This window comes from Geotrypetes seraphini, chromosome 5, assembly GCF_902459505.1.
Source record: "Geotrypetes seraphini chromosome 5, aGeoSer1.1, whole genome shotgun sequence".
Classification (NCBI taxonomy): domain Eukaryota; kingdom Metazoa; phylum Chordata; class Amphibia; order Gymnophiona; family Dermophiidae; genus Geotrypetes; species Geotrypetes seraphini.
The window spans coordinates 6627080-6644853 of NC_047088.1; the positions used below are offsets into that span (position 1 = coordinate 6627080).

Below are 17774 nucleotides of genomic sequence, written 5' to 3' on the forward strand. Positions count from 1 at the left end.
CCATTAAGATAGCTGGTATAAATGCAGCATTTTTTTCTGCAAAATTTGAGTCAGATTCAAGATATTCAACAAAACATCTAAACCATGTACTAATGGGTTGCCCAGAATCCTTCATAGCATATATATATATATATATATATGAAGACAAATTATATATTGGATAAATTGGAGGAAATGATTGTTCTAGAATATTCAAAATCTGCAGTAAGTAATGTCTAAAAGATGGCTGCAACTTCAGGTACTTTCAGAAAATTTATAAAATGGTGAGTTTTCCTCTAACATATTATCCAAATTCTCCATCTTATTATGTAAGAGTATATTATCCTTAAACAAAGCAAGTTATTTATCATCATTAATCTTTTCAATATCTGCTTCTAATGTTTCCACACCCTCTATTCCAAAGAGATCACTTTTTGTTCCAACACAGTCACTTGGAGTAGACAAAGTCACAAAGTTTTGAATAAAGGAGGTCTCGAACCATAATGTCCTAAATCGTTTTCAAAGTAATAAATCGCTGGTTTTAAAAAGAAAGAAGACTTACTCAATCCCTGCAGCAGGCCCATTGGAGGAACTGACTGTAGTTGGGAAACAGCCTTTCAGCAATACCTCCAGAATCAACTTCTTCAGTTCCTGGTGCAGCTGGTAAAACAGCAACGCTCAGCATCAATTTTGCTGTTGCAAGAACCCACTTTAGATTTCTGAACTCTCTCCTTGGAGGAAGAAAAATGCTCTTGCACACAGCTCCCTAACGCTGGCACAGAAGGAGGAATCCTCACCTCTATGCTCAAAGCGATCTTTGCCTCGTTGGTGGTGGTGGTGGGGGGGGGGGGTGATTGGATCTGCCTGGAACAGCAAAGTGGTCCATTGGCCCTTTAACAGAAGCAGTAGACCCTGTGGAGAAACAGCCATTGCTCACCCCTTCTTTTAGGCATATCAAAATAGAAATGCAAGGTAGCTGTTATAGGAAAACAGAAACCTTCATGAGAGCTCAGTGCTTCCTCTCCGGCACCATCTTGCCCCTCTGCTATAGACATTTGATATTGTTGTAATTATAAAGACATTTGATATTGTTGTAATTAATATATCTGAATAGCTCCAGATTTTTTTTATACAAATGTGACCTGTTGAGTGAAAAGGTATGACTCTGTTGAGACCTAATTTAGAATATTGTGTACAATTCTAGAGACCGCACCTTCAAAATGATATAAACAGGATGGAGTCGGTCCAGAGGACAGCTTCTAAAATGGTTGTGGTCTTTGTCATAAGGTATATGGGGACAAAGAAAGATCTTAATATGTATACTTTGGATGAAAGGTGGGAGAGGGGAGATATGATAGAGATGTTAAATACCTATGTGGCATAAATGCACATGAGGTGAGTCTCTGGAATGAGAGGGCAAAGGATGAAGTTAAGAGGCTCAGGAGTAATCTAAGAAAATACTTTTACAGAAAGGGTGGTAGATGCGTGGTAGTGATGGTGGTATAAGACTGTATCTAAATTCAAGAAAGACTGGGACAGGCATGCGGGATCTCTTAGGGAGAGGAGGAGATAGAGGATGCTACAGATGGGCAGACTGGATGGGGCATTTGGCCTTTACCTGTCCAACATATTTCTACATTTCAAAAGCAGGGCTACAAAGAACAACAGAGATAAAGGCTATAAACGTTTGGGGGAGTAAATGTGAGAAACTTCCAGTTTTGCAATTTTTGTGTACCACAGGGTCAGTAGAAAAGGATTATGCTTTTTTCCCCCCACAATTTTCGATTGCAGAGATACAGATGATTTCAGTTCACTATTCAACCTATTTATGAGTTCATTAGAAAACCTCTCCTTCTCCAATGGAGAATGTCAGTTCTCTTATGCTGATGACATCTTTCTTTTAATACCTCTTAACGACGACATGAATGATACTTCCACAAAAATCAAACTATAGCGCCACACATACAGTCCCCACAAACTTATCAATATTTTCAGGCACAACATTAAAAGTAGATAAAACTGACAGTCCTTGGAATCCTACTACATTCCACTCTCTCCTATGAAACCCAAATCTCCATCTTCTGGGGGAAAAAACCTTCTACAGCCTAAAACAACTAAGACTAATAATCAAACCCTACTTCTACTGCCATCATTTTGCCATACTGGTACAAATGCTCGTCCTAATACAACTAGACTACTGCAATTCTCTCTATGCAAGAATAAATACTACTCAAATGCACAAACTACAAATGATCCATATGATGTCATATCAGACCACTACTGAAAACTCCATTGGCTTCCAATGCATGAATTACCTTCAACATATCCTGCAGTATGTTCCACACCCTATACACCAACGCCCCAGAACAAATAATTCACCTCTTCTTCAACTTCTCTTCCACCAGAATCTATAACACACACCAACTGATCATCTCTCCAGCCAAAGGAGGTGTATATTCAACACCTTATTTACCTATCTTGTCACTAGAACCTGGAATGGTCTTCCTACAACAATCAGAACCGAGCTGACCTACCTCAACTTTCGGAAAAAACTTTCCTATTTGACAAACACCTACAATCCAAGACCAAAACCATGCCCTATTGCCAAGAACTCTCCACTTCTCTAGGCTGAACTCTTAGGGCTCCTTTTATGAAGCCGCATTAGCGGTTTAACGTGCGCTAATTTGCAGGCCGTGCTAGCCGCTACTGCCTCCTCTTGAGCAGGCGGTAGTTTTTCGGCTAGCATGGGGGTTAGCGTGCTAAAAAGTTGCGTGCGATAAAGCTGCTAATGTGGCTTCGTAAAACGAGCCCTTAATGTATATTACCTTGAACCTGTTTCTGACTGCCAATCTGTAAACATGCTATTATACCTTGCAAACAATGTAAATACTATACCGCTTATGTAATTTGTGACTTTATACTGTAAAAAAAAAAAAAAACTATGTAATTCTCTTGAGTTTACTTTTCAATTCTCACAAATGTAATTGCCCGTAATTTGAATGGGTCTCTTTGGATAAGAGCAAAGCAGAAATTCAAATTAGATTAGACAATTTTTCAAATGAGTTTTTCTGAAAAATGAACTTTTATTTCTATTGATAAATGTTTGCATCTTTAAAAAATGAGAAACATTTATCAATAATTGGTCCATACCCAAGGCTGAAATTTTGAAGGATTATGCAATTGATATCCCTCTATCATATGCAATAGCATTTGATCAAATTATTACATAAATCTTTTCTTTTCCACTTATTAATTTGCAAGAGTACGTCTAATGCAACATGGTAATCCTTACGCTTTTGGGGTTTTTCAGTAATTATTGTTATGTATTTCTTGTACGATTTGCACTGTAGTGTTATCATATGTCCCTGAAGCAGGCAGGTGACTTGCATCAGCAAATAAACTAGAATGTTAGATAATGTGGAATATAAAATCGATATATTATTAAAAGCTTTATCTTATTATACTACCTTGTTTGCTTGATTTTTTTTCCCAACTCTATTTTCTGCATGAGGACCGTTTGGCTTTTTCACCTCTCAGACACAGACTGCTTTTAATTAAGCCTTTCTATAAAGGATACCTGGACCACATCCTTCTTGTAACAGATTGAGAGCAACATTTTCTTGCTTCTGCTCATTACTGGTACTGTACTTGCTTTGTGCTATTGCATCTAGCCGTGCTTTATTGGACTGGGATCAGTGGAATAACAGCTCAAAGACTAATCTACACCTTTTCAGAGACAAAGAAGATTCAAAGCTGTTGGAACAGTTAATATAGTAGCATATTTAATGTTCAGATTGACATGGCAAATGAATATAGAACTAGATCGTTCTTATCTTCATTAGCCCATTTAAAAGTGAAACAATGGGTTAATGTGGCAACTCCTCCATAGAGCTGGCATTAGTATTTTCCGTGTAGCGCGGGGTTAACGCGTGTGGCATTGTAGCATGCGCTAAAAACACTAGCTCACCTTCGTAAAAGGAGCCCTTAGTGTTAACTTCTGATAATTTGGTGAGGATAGAGACTGAACCTCTTTTGTGGAGTGATCTTATGCAGTCAGTTGGAATACAACGGTTGGTAATCAAGTTGATAAGAATAGTGGGTCGGCAAAGATAAGATATTGTAGGTCACTGCATTCTATTCAATTAAATGAGATATCCCCTTTTTTCCTTAAGTTTCCCTCAGATTTTCTGGAAGCTGTATTAGAGGATCAGGTAAATATTTGGAATAAGATTTTACAGGAAGTATTAGATGAGCTAGCACCACTGAGAGCGAAAAAAACAAAGACTAAAAACAAATGGTTTCATAAGGAATTGCGGTTACATAGGAGACAGTTAAGAAGGGCAGAAAGAATTTGGAAAAAGAAAAAAACGAATTCAGCTTTAGGTCGGTGTAAGAATATCAAAGCATTTTTAATAGGGAGATAACGAAAGCAAAAAAAGATTATTTTCCAAGGAAACTAAAAGATGCAAGAATTCCAACTAAACAACTATTAAACAGCCTTAAAAAAGGGGGAGTCTATAAATATAACTAGAATAAGGCCAGAGGCAGATGTGTGAGCTAATTCTTTCTCTCAAAAATTTTAATTTTATGATCAAGGGGAAAAAAATGGAACATCAAATAATGTTGAGTTAGATAGGGATGAATCAAAAGAGGATCGTATAAAACTAGGAAAATAAAACTGGTCAACTTTTCAGCTGCCTATGTTGACAAAACTAGAGAAACTTTTGAGTAAAATGCATGTTACTTTTTGTGAGTTAGATCCCATCTCGTCACGATGGCTATCGTGCTCTAGACATGGGCTATCGGCTTTGGCTTTAAATATGATTCATAACAGTTTAAATAAAGGTGAGGATTTTGTTTGGGATATGGGAGGGGGGGTGGTGGGATATGGGGGTGGCTTTGGATTATGGTGAATTTGAGCTGTACTTTGGTATTCACGATTCCTGTTGTACACCATGTACATTTGAGTGTTTTGTTCTTCATTTTTTGAAAAACTTAATAAAATATATTTCTCAAAATAAAGGTGAGGTCCCAGTATGCTGGAAAAAGGCAGTTATTAAACCTATTTTGAAGAACAAAGATCTAGATATATTTAATTCAGCTAGTTATAGGCCAGTTTCAAATCTTTGCTTATTAGCAAAACTGACAAGAGTGGATAGTTTTAGAGTAATTGGTCTTTTATATCGAGTCAACAAAGGTTCTAAATCCAAGACAGGCAAGATTTCGAACTATACACAGTACTGAGTCAGTTTTAGCAGGTTTTCTAAGTGAAATTCACTCTATCTTGGATCACGGGAACTTCTCTGTGGTAATATCTTTAGATGTGAGCTCAGCATTTGATCTAGTTGACCATGAACTTCTGTTTAGATTGCTCCATGAGACAGGTTTAATAGGAGTGGTTTGTGATTGGTTTGCAGCCTTTCTCTGGGATCGTATTTTTAAAGTATGGGTCAACATCCAGTGATAGATTATTGGACTTTGGGGTACCACAAGGCTCAGCCCTTTCACCTATTCTATTTAATATATTTTTGAGCCTCTTGCAAGACAAAATCAGGAATTAGTACAGACAACTGAGGGGAGATATGATTGAAGTCTACAAAATCCTGAGTGGAGTAAAACGGGTACAAGTGGATCGATTTTTCACTTTGCTATTTGGCACATTAATGAGGGCCAAAAGCCAAATATGACTGGGGTTGCCATGCAGCTTATTTTGAGGAATTGGAAAAACTGGGATCGGTTAACTTATACGTTCTGGTGGGAATCTCTATGCCACATTTTTAAAATAGAGCGTATGATGGCCATACAACAGGGACATTATAATAAATGTATGGATGTTTGGGAGCCATTGACAGAATTCTGCAAGGAGTGATTGATTTTTGCCCTTTGATCATGCATGTCCAGGGATGGTGAGTAGGAGGGGGTGGAGAGTGATTTTTATTTAGAGTGCAATTGTTGGGTATGTATAAGGAGGTTGATATATGTATTTGTCATAAATATAATTTGATAGCATTTAAGTGTTGTTAAAGTGTAAAATATGTTGCATTTATTTTTGGCTTTAAAATGAATAAAGATATTAAAAAAAAAAACCAGACTATGGACTTTTCCTCCAGGAACTTGTCCAAACCTTTCTTAAAACCAGCTATGCTATCCGGCTCTTACCATATCCTTTGGCAACGCGTTCCAGAGCTTAACTATTCCCTGAGTGAAAAAAATACTTCCTCCTATTGGTTTTTAAAAGTATTTCCTTGTAACTTCATCACGTGTCCCTTAATCTTTGTAATTTTTCACGGAGTGAAAAATCGATCCACTTGTGCCCGTTCTACTCCACTCAGGATTTTGTAGACTTCAATCCTATCTCCCCTTAGCCGTCTCTTTTCCAAGCTGAAGAGTCCTAACCATTTTAGTCTTTCCTCTGTGTTACGACTTGTGAAAGAAAAGGTCTTGGTGCTTAGGAAATACATAGATAACTACAATAAGATCTCTGAAGAACAGGGTCTATTGATTTCAAGTTCCACAGCAGTGATAGGAGTACACATTGAAGGAAAGCAACAGAGAACCTGTAGACTGCTGTGCATTAATATATGCAAGTCCAATTTATGCTAAAGATTTGAAGGGCATTCAGAAAAGTTGAAAGGGGACAAATTCAAAACAAATGCTAGGAAGTTCTTCTTTACCCAACGTGTGGTGGACACCTGGAATGCGCTTCCAGAGACCGTAATAGGGCAGAGTACGGTACTGGGGTTCAAGAAAGGATTGGACAATTTCCTGCTGGAAAAGGGGATAGAGGGGTATAGAGGATTACTGCACAGGTCCTGTTGGGCTGCCGCATGAGCGGACTGCTGGGCACGATGGACCTCAGGTCTGACCCAGCGGAGGCATTGCTTATGTTCATAAGTTTTAATTTAATTCAATCTCTATATTTGTAAACATTGAAACTAAGGGCTCTTTTTACTAAGGCGCGCTAGCGTTTTCAGTGCACCCAGGATATTACCGCGCACTACGCGGCTAGAATTAACGCCAGCTCAATGCTATACCGTGCGTTAATGCCCTAACGCACCTTAGTAAAAGGAGCCCTAAGATTTAAAGAGATGCAAAGTCTTGCATTTGAGCTGTAAAAACCCCAGAAAATGGTACAGTTTAGGGGGTGAAAAACCTTTGTGCACGAAAAAGGAGCAGGACTTGGGTGTGATATATGTGATGATTTAAAAGGTAGCCAAAAGGTTGAAAAAGTGATAATGAAAGCTAGAAGGTGCATAGGGAGAGGTATGGCCAGTAGGAAAAAGGAGGTATTGCTGTCCCTGTATAAGACTCTGGTGAGACCTCATTTAGAATATTGTGGGCAATTCTGGAGGCCAAGCCTCTCTTGTATTTCAGTTTACTTTATTTTTTTAATTTATTGTTAACCATGTCGAGCTTCCTTTGGTTGAAGACCCAGTATATAAGGTTAAGTTTTACATTAGTTTATATAAAAGGGATGAGAGTCGATCCAGAGGAAGGCTACTAAATGGTGTGTGGTCTTTGTCATAAGGCGTATGGGGACAGACTTAAAGATCTCAATCTGTATACTCTGAAGGAAAGGCAGAAGATGGGAGATATGATAGAGACGTTTAAATACCTAAGTGATGCAAATGTGCACGAGTCGAGTCTCTTTAATTTGAAAAAGCAAACTCTGGAATGAGAGGGCATAGGATGAAGTTAAGAGGTGATCAGCTCAGGAGCAATCTAAGGAAATACTTTTTTACAGGAAGGGTGGTAGATGCGTGGAACAATCTCCCGGAAGAGGTGGTGAAGATGGAGACTGTGTCTGAATTCAAGAAAGTGTGGGTCAGGCATGTGGGATCTCTTAGGAAGAGGAGATAATGGATGCTGTGGATGGGCCATTTGGCCTTTATCTGCCATCATTTTTCTCTGGTTTTAAAACCTTTTTATTGCTTTCTCCCATTTTCCCATACCTACTTCCTTTTTTCTGTCATCTTTCTTTTCCTTGTTGTCTTCTTCTCACCTGCTATGGTATTCATCCTGTTTTCCATCCTTTCGGCCCCTTACTTTCCATCTACTTTCCTTCAGCTCAAGCTATCCACTCTACCTCAGTCCTAATTTTACTTCTGTTCATCAGTTTCTCTCTGGCTCTTTTGCGAGGCTACCATCAACCAGCCTCCTTATCCTATCCCATCTAACTACTCTTTTCTACACTCTCACTTCTCTGACCTGATGTCTTTGTTGCTCTACTCTAGCACATTGCAATATCCCAAGCACCTGGCAGGAGAAGTGTAGGCAAGAAGGTTGTGGGGTACGAAAACCACTTTAGCCAGAGAATGCTGGCATCAGTGGAAGGTAGCCAATATGTGTAGGTGGGTAGTTTTCAAGTCATGCACAGCAAAATATATTGGCAAAATTTTGTAACAAGAAATTAACAAGAATTTAGAATAATATTTGCCTTATGATCCTTAGAAATTAACCAACAGGATTCTCTCACCAATACATTTACAGGGAATTACAAATGCTTATTTAGAGATTGGGGGGGGGGGGGAGAGGGAAACTGGTTTTGAAAATTATTGGACACAAATAATGAAGACACAAACCTCCCTGCTGGTAAAGATACGGACTTACTCTCTGACACTTCACTGCTTTTACTCCTTTTGATTCGCCGTACATGCCTTTCTTCAAGATGTAGATGTTCTTCAGAGCTAAATAGATTTAGCAAGGCCAGCTGCAAAGCAAGAGGAGACACTTGAGTCTTGTCTAGAAAGAAGCTAACAGTAGTGGTTACCATCATCACTGCGTCTATTCAAAACAATGTCATGGACCAGAGCAGAACCATGGGGTCGGCTTTCATCCTCCTCCACATACTTAATATTTTGAGAACATCATTGATTAATCAGATACAGCTACATACACTTAAGTCTAGAAGCCCAGTTAATTTGCATATTTTGTAATCACCTTGAAAACCTGACCTATTCATAGACTTCAAAGTCACTAGTACTTTAAACGTAAAGCGAGAAACTTGTAAGTCATGTTAAGCCAACATCTGCTCTTCAAAAATATACAAGGAGTAGAGAATGACACGGGGAAAAATCTGTCCCCGTCACCGCCCCGTCCCACCATCCTCTGCACCGCCCCGTCACCGCCGTTCCCTTCACTGCCCCGTCACCGTCATCCCTTTCACCGCCCCTGCCATCCCATTCACCGCCCCGTCACCATCACCGCAGCATGCATAAAAGCCTCAAACAGGTATGATTTTATATACTTATCTTTATTAACGTATTCCCATGGGTTACATACTGAACATGTGCTGGATTCCTCCATTCTTGCAGCACATGTTCAGGAATAGGATTCAGTAACCCATGGGAATGGACACAGCACACTACTACACTAGTACTCAGATTAAAAAAAAAAGAACCAGCTCCCAGCTCAGCCAGACTCTCGTCTCCAACCGGTCAAAGAATCCCACTCAGATTAAAAAAAAAAAAAGAACCAGCTCCCAGCTCAGCCAGACTCTCGTCTCCAACCGGTCAAAGAATCCCACTCAGATTAAAAAAAAAAAAAGAACCAGCTCTCAGCTCAGCCAGACTCCCGTCTCCAACCGGTCAAAGAATCCCCCCCCACCCCTGCCGCCGCCAGCCCTGGGCAGGCAAGTAGTAGGAAAGTGTGCACCTTACTTGTAGTGCCGAAGTTTTCAATGAAATTTCAGCTCCTCCAAGTCTGCAGCAGTGACTCCTCTCCAATCCAGGCAGCGACTCCAAAAAAAATCCTGGGCTTGCCTCTCAGCTCCGAAATCCCCCAATTTCCAATCGCTACTGCAACCCATTAAATATCATGTGTGGCAGTAGTGATTGGTCCCCTTCTTGAGCAGGAAAGAACTAACTAATGAGGAGCCAGAATATTGAAGGGGGCTGAGTCAGGCAACGTGCAAGTCGGGTGGAGAGAGACGAGTTGGAGGAGACCATATGGCCGACAAGCATGGCCGCCGGAAAAAAATCAGACACCCGTCCCGAAGTGAACCGAACACACGGTGAAGACCCGGTAAATCGCGGTATGCAGAAGGGGATACATTTGCCTGCGGGGACAAATCTTTTCACCGTTTTTGCGGGCGGTGAAAACTTTTGTCCCCGTGTCTGCAGTGATTTGGCTATGGAGTCTCCATAGCTCGCAGCCAAACCGCAGCCACGCCGCAGTTCCCCGCGGGGATCGCTCCCCATGTCATTCTCTAAACAGGAGCCCAAACTGCAAGTGTGATGGTCTTTCAGAGGAAGTGACGAACGACTGTACTGTACTTTGAACTAGTACTGCCTGATTCAAGGAAAAAAAAATTTCAATTTGGCCTATTGAATTAATTTTTCGATTCAGATCACTTTTCCTGCCTAATTGGCCATTTTTTTCAAATGGCCTGGCGGGTTTATTTTGTAGCTTCTTCACCCACCCCACCCCATGCCGGTGCTGTGGTGTAAATAAAACAAAAAAGACTTCCTCTCCCTGTTAGGTCCTAGCTCACAGTCACTGCCAACATCACCTCTGGCACGATACACATTGCAAAACAGAAAATAAAATTATTTTTTCTACCTTTTGTTGTCTGCTCATTTTATTATTGAAATCATGTTGGTTCCAGGCTCTGTTTTCTGTTTGTCTTCTGTTAACTCGCTCACCAGGGTCTCCTGCCCATTTCACCTTTTCTTCTTTCTCTGTGCTCACCATCCATCTTCCATCCTTCCCTTCTACTGCCATATCCAACATTTTTTTGTTTCTTTCCCACTGTCTACATTCTCTCTCTCTCTCTTTCCCTGCCTTGTGCCCTGGAACAAAACTCTCTATTCCTATCCATGCAGCATCTTTTCCTTCTTCCCCTCCATTATCATGTGCAACATTTCTTTCTTTCTCTCTCTACCCATGTAGCATCTTTCCCTGCCCTCCACCCTAAGTCCAACATTTCTCTCTCTTTTCCATGCATGCTTCCCTCCCGTCTACCATATGCAGTATTTCTCCCACTCAGCCCTTTCTACCTCTTTCTTGCAACTCTCCCTTCATCTCCATCCCATGTCCAACAAATTTTCCTTTCTCCGTACATGTGCAGCAGCTTCCCATCCCTCCCTCTCGTCTCACTATGCAGCAATTCCCGATCGATCACCCCACAGGCAGAGGCCAGTCTGCTTGTGGTCTGTCCAACCAGGGCTTCCCTCTGCTGCATCATCAGTGACAGCAGAGGAGAGTCCTGGCCAGGAGCAGCTTATTCAATGTGCTACCTCTGCCCACTGGCCATCACTACTTTAAGAGACCCGGATGTATGTCAGATGACTCAGGACTCTCTGAATCAGTGAGTCCGATTTTTTTAAGAAAATGAATCAATTTGAATCAGCGAATCAGGCAGCACTACTTCGAACCGCCGACTGCTCCAATGGATATCTAATAGAACACAGAATGTTAGCTTTTGATACCTTCTTTAGATTATGCAAACTCACTTTATATATGTTTAAGTAAATGCAACTGAAAAGGTTGCAACTTATTTAGAATACAGCGGCAAAATTGATCTTTGGTAAATGTAAATATGATCATGTTACCCCTTTGTTAAAGGCACTTCACTGGCTTCCAGCTTACCGTAATTTTTAAAATTCTGTATGGGATTTTTTTCTCCTATTGTTCCTATTTTTTTCAATTCCTCTTTGCCATTTAAATCCAGAAGTACCCACAAATATAAGCTCGGTAAAGAATATCAAAACTACAGTCTTTTGTCATTCATTTACCTATTTATTTGCAAAGATTTGGAATGAGCTTCCGTCTGAGATTAGACTCCTTCCCCAATTATCAATTTTCCGGAAAAAGTTAAAAACCCACTTATTTCAGAAGTCCCTAATAAATTCCTCTGTTTCTAATTAAGAATCTTCCATCTGTCAACTATGATCCTTTCTTTGTTTTGATTTTTAATATTTGTAAACCGAGTCAAGCCCTCTATGAGGGATGAATCGGAATATAAAACTAAAGGATTGCATTTTGGTTTAGGCAGCATGGAGCGGCATTTTACAAAGAACGTTCAAATTGGAATTTAGACATCCATCTTGAGGGGTCTCAAGTTCTGCTAGCAGAGCATGTTCTAAAACAGTGTTCTTCAACCTTTTGACACCTATGGACCGGCGGAAATAAAATAATTATTTTGTGGACCGGCAGTTGAAGAACACTGGGCTAAGTCGTGCCCATCTCCCCCAATCTCCGCCCCAGACCCCGCCCCCATAATAGTACTAATTTTTCCCATTCATTTTTCATATATACACACAATATAATCGTATTACAACACATAATGGTTAACCACAAAATTAAACTACACAAAGCACACTGTACGCTTTTCAACATTCATTCCTACCAGAAAACAAATGCAGGACCAAAAACTAAAAGTACTAATATTCACAAACAAACCCTAATATGCAAGACTCTGCAAGCAGTACAACCCCAGAGGAAAAGAAACAAATGCAATTCTTCCTGAACAGACAGCAGATGTAAATCAATCACTAAATAAAAATAAATAAAAGCTTTCCCCCTACCATTGTTGTCTCTCTCCCTCCATACTGTGCCTTGCCTTCTGGCCTGCCACCCCGGTATTATCTTCGGGCCAGCCCACAGTGCCATCAACGCAGAGTCTTCGGGCCGGCTCCCTGAGTGCTGCATTGCACAAAGCTGTGGGTAGAGGCTCCTTGTGCGCATCCCACGCCTCATCTGAAAGCCTTCCCTCTGACGTTCAGAGAGAAGGTTCCGGTTCAGGCACAGGCACAGGCCACGCATAGGAGCCTTTTCCCATGGCTTTGTACACTGCAGCACTCAGGGAGCCAGCCCGAAGACCGTGGACCGGCAGCTGAAGAACACTGTCTTGGGCCCGATGGACCTGCCGGCCCTGTGGACTGGCAGAAAATTTCTGCGGACTGGCGGCTGAGGAACACTATTCTAAAATACAAAGTGAAATGGATGTTTATGTGCTGGCTACATGCAGCAAGAACATCCATTTTAGGAAAAAAAGACAGGCACATAGGCCTTCACACGCCAGCCCCTACACAGCTAAGGTTGTGAATTAGCAACAGATGTTCAAGTGCCTCCACAAAAGCACCTATGTCTGCCTTTGTAGCCATATAGGCTATGGATTTGTTAATGAAAAAAATAATGAAATCTGTCAATCACAGCAAGATAGAGAGCTGTGTGCCATATGGACTTCCAGACTGCATGAAAACATCTGGCGGTGGCTGCTTCAACACAGGAGAATCCTTCAGCATGAAGGCTATTAAACTACACAGATTACGTCTCAGCAAGGATGAGAACATAAGAGGTGTCAGAGCAAATCTCTCTGAAACTCAGCAGTCTTTCTCTGTCTAAAAGAAGGCATTCCCTTGCTAATATCTCTTCTCATATTTTCAACTTTCCATCTAAAGAGAGATGCTAGTTCAGTTGGTGTTCGAACATTCACGGATTCTCTTGTTAATTTGACTGGCGATGTTTTTTCTTTTTCTATTTGTTCAGAATAATACTTTCATTTAGCTAATTTTGTTTGAACTTTATAAATGTTGATCTTCCTCTTTTTTATGCCATTTTCTTTCCAAAGTCCTACGTTCCCATCTCCGGAATAATGAGTTCCTCTTCTATCAAAGATCATCTTCTCTCTCTTAGGGGCTATTTCATCTAAAACTTCCTCAACATTTTCATTCCATTAATAGCCAACATTCCTTCTTAATCCTTAAGTAATCCATCCATTTTTTCCCCCCAAAATAAAGTACTAGTGATTTTGCCTCATATTTTTTTAATCACTTTTGCAGGAATGTGAATGCTGTTGGTTGTAAGGACTTCCTGGCCTGGACTTGGAAGCCATTAGCAGCTAAGTTATTTTTTCTTGCTTTTGCTGTGGATGTTATGAGCTGGACTATACTGCCTTTTGTTACATTCACCCACTGATTTTCATCTGTATTAGGTGTCCTGTTTGATACCACCTGGCAGGCTACTTTAGTTGCCTTATAATTGGACTATTTTTCAGCATTTACACATAAATAGATAAACAGCTTTTGTAGGAGTGGAGTTTTTTTGGCCAGATGAAGCTGAACTGAGGCCTTTTTCTCCACTTCTTTTCTTTTTCTTCTTCCTTTTCTCTTTGGGGAGTGTGAATGCTGTTGGTTGTAAGTTTAAGGTCTTGTAGTGTTGCTGGGTGTGCGGCTTGTTTTGAGTTAATAAGGGATATATTCAGGCCCTAATCCTTGAGTATTAATTTCTAGTGGAAAATATTTGTCCCCATCTCTACAAGCACGGTCCCCATCTCTGCCCCGTACCTGCAAACCATCTGCACAAGCCTCAAATAGTTTTATATTGAACTTATTTTATTAAAGTATAAATAGAAACAATATTCTGTACAATTGCCATTTTATAAATCAAAGTTCTGGCTGCTGAGCTAGAGAAAGAGATCTTCAGCCGGCAGGGCTTTGTTCATAAATGTTTATCAACACAACTAATATACTACTTTATCCTAAAGCAAAAAAAGAAAAGAAACAGAATTTTTTTTTCTACCTTTGTTGTCTGGTTTCTGCTTTCCTCATCTTCTCCTCATTTTATTCCTTCCATCCACTGCCTGCCTTCTCTCTGCCTCTTCCATATAGAATCTCCTCTATATCTATGCTTCTACCAGAAACTGTGCTTCTCCCTTCACTGTTGAAAAATTGATTGATTCGCCTCCAAGAAGCATATACTAACTGTTAAACCGGAAATAGAACTTTTAAACAGTAAGGGAGAGGCTAATGCAAGGTCCAGAGATTACCGGTACAGTCAATAATTTTAGAGTGTTATATAAAGGTTGGGGGAGGTTTTGAGAATCAATGATGCAACAGTGGAACTTGTAAGTCTTGGCTTAGAAATTTCATTTGTCCATTTGGTTTCCGAGATTCTCAACCACACTTTCATAACTTTCTATGCTCCAATTTTTGGGATTTCGTTTCCCTTGTGGCTTTTGTGTTGCTAACAAATGATTCTCCACCCCAATATGGGGAAAAGGAGAAGAAAGGTCTGAGGAACTCCCTCAGCCCTCGGAATAACTTTAGCGAGTCAACACCTAATAACTCATAACAGAGTTTGTGGCAGGATGCAGCATAGACGGAGCCTCTCTCAACCCCGTCGTAAGGATGGCACCTCCTCGGGATCCGGAAGGTTCGCCCCCCACATTTCGCCCCCAGCAATTCGCCCCTCACATTTCGCCCCCCACATTTCGCCCCCAGACACATTTCGCCCCCACACATTTCGCCCCCCGGATGTTTCGCCCCCACACATTTCGCCCCCGCACATTTCGCCCCTGAGTGTCAGACTATTCCTCTCGCAGGCGATTTCTTTGCCGACACGACGGCAGGCTACAAATTCAAAGTGCACAGCTGGCTGTTCTCACTGCCTCTAATGTCGGCCCTGCAGCTCCGGACTTCCCCACACCTGCTCTTCCCCCCCCCCCCGATCACTATTATTTTAAATGTTATGGCAGCCGCGGCGCTGTATCCATCGGAGGAGACTTCTAACCTCGGCCTGCCCCGGAACTCTTCCTGCAACAGCAACTTCATGTTATGGCAGCCGCGGCGCTGTATCCATCGGAGGAGACTTCTAACCTCGGCCTGCCCCGGAACTCTTCCTGCAACAGCAACTTCATGGCCGAGGTTAGAAGTCTCCTCCGATGGATACAGCGCCGTGGCTGCCATAACATTTAAAATAATAGTGATCGGGGGGGGGGGGGGGGAGAGAGCAGGTGTGGGGAAGTCCGGAGCTGCAGGGCCGACATTAGAGGCAGTGAGAACAGCCAGCTGTGCACTTTGAATTTGTAGCCTGCCGTCGTGTCGGCAAAGAAATCGCCTGCGAGAGGAATAGTCTGACACTCAGGGGCGAAATGTGCGGGGGCGAAATGTGTGGGGGCGAAACATCCGGGGGGCGAAATGTGCGGGGGCGAAATGTGTGGGGCGAAATGTGCGGGGGCGAAATGTGAGGGGCGAATTGCTGGGGGCGAAATGTGGGGGGCGAAACTTCCGTGAACCCACCTCCTCAACCTGTGTTTTCGCTGCAGGGAGTCAGCTGAACGTACATTGTCTTACCAGGCCGCCCTCTGGGATAAAAACTTTTAATAATTATTCTTTCTATCCATGTCATATTTGGAGTTTAGAAGGCATTTGAAGACTTGTTTTCTAGATTTTAGGGTAATTAATTTCTTCAGATTTCCATTTGTCACTAAGACTAATTTTTTGTAAACCGCATAGATCCTCACGGTTATGCAGTCTATAAGTTGATTTTATGTTATGAAGTGGTAGCGTTGGAGGGAACTCCTGCAGCGATTTCTTCACTTTGTGAGCTTTCTATGGGAGTTTGTCCCAGTTCCTCTTGCATTTAAGACAGTAAGTGATGTAATAACTAAGAAAAGCCCAAACCCAGCGCTTCACTAGTGCTTGGAATGTTGCTGCAGACAGGGCTCAACACATGGATCTAGAATCTGTCTGCTGAAGAAGTCCGCTTAAACATTGTCTGCTCTTGCCATATGCGCTGCCTTCAGCACTAGGAGGTGATGTTCCACTATCCCCATTACTTTTCAATGTTTACATGTCAACATTAGGTGCGCAACTGTCCCAACTAGGAATAAAATTATTCAGTTACTCAGACGACTTTACGATCATCATCCCATTCGCCACCTCTCTCTCAGAAGTTACTACCACGGCAACAGAAGCACTAAATTTGATGGAACGATGGATGACTGAATTTAAACTGAAGCTCAATTCAGAAAAAACAAAATTCTTCACAGCTTCGCCACACCCACTAGATACTAAAACTCCACTATGCATCAACAATCTTAGTTACCTTATTCAACCCACTATGAAGGTTCTGGGTGCAACGCTGGACCAGGGCCTAACCATGAAAGACCAGGTAGACTCTTTGGTTAAAAAGGGGTTTTTTTTTAACTCTCTGGAAGCTTCGGTCCATTAGAGCATATTTTGACGCACCATCATTTACAATCCTGGTAAAATCCCACATACTGAGCCAAATGGATTACTGCAATATCGCCTATCTGGCAATTTCCCAGAAGAATATGCGGCGATTGCAACTGGTGCAGAATGCAGCAGTCAGGCTGATCTTCGGGTTGAAGAAGTTCGATCACATAACTCCCTCCTACCGATTCCTGCATTGGCTGCCGATGGGGGCGTGTGTGAGGTTTAAGTTCGGCTGCTTTTGCTTCAAGGTTCTATTCGGTCTAGCCCCCAAATACATAACTGACCTATTCTTCTTTTCAACCAATAGACATAAAAGAAGCTCAAAGTTGAATTTTGTTTCCTCCCTGGTTAGAGGATGTAAATTCAAAAGTCATCACCAACATCTTCTCTCTTATCAAGCAGCATTATGGAGCAATGATCTGAAACAACTACTTACGCTTGCCAGTACCTATGGGGAATTTAGGAGACACCTGAAAACATATCTGTTCTTAAAGTACATAGGAAACTGAGTCGCACAATCTCTCTCACAATACCTGCACTGTTAATCAATAGATATTAACTATGTCAATTCTATTCAATTTGTAACATTTATAATCATTGTAAACTGCATAGAACTTCACGGTCCTGCGGTATATAAACCGTTATTATTATTATTAGTATGAAATTAGAATGACCAAAACCCCAGAAAGGCACTCTTAGGTTGACGGTCCATCCCAGAATCCATAAAGTCATCCAGACCTTTGTCACATAATATCTACTGCCCAAGTAGCCTCGGAAGTGGAATCACCAACCCACTGTCTAAACCAAAGCAGGCAGAGATGGAGTACGCCGACA

General features: G+C 41.4%; 1 protein-coding gene across 8 annotated transcripts in view; it reads right to left on the reverse strand.

Annotated features, from left to right (window-relative positions):
* The window catches only part of EDA (ectodysplasin A), a 134879-nt gene that overhangs the window by 69096 nt on the left and 48009 nt on the right, over positions 1 to 17774 (reverse strand). For all 8 annotated transcript variants that reach the window (XM_033944733.1, XM_033944732.1, XM_033944734.1 and 5 more), the window contains exon 2: positions 8590 to 8689. In XM_033944733.1, coding sequence (XP_033800624.1) covers positions 8590 to 8689 — 100 coding nt within the window. The remainder of the gene's footprint in view (positions 1 to 8589; positions 8690 to 17774) is intronic.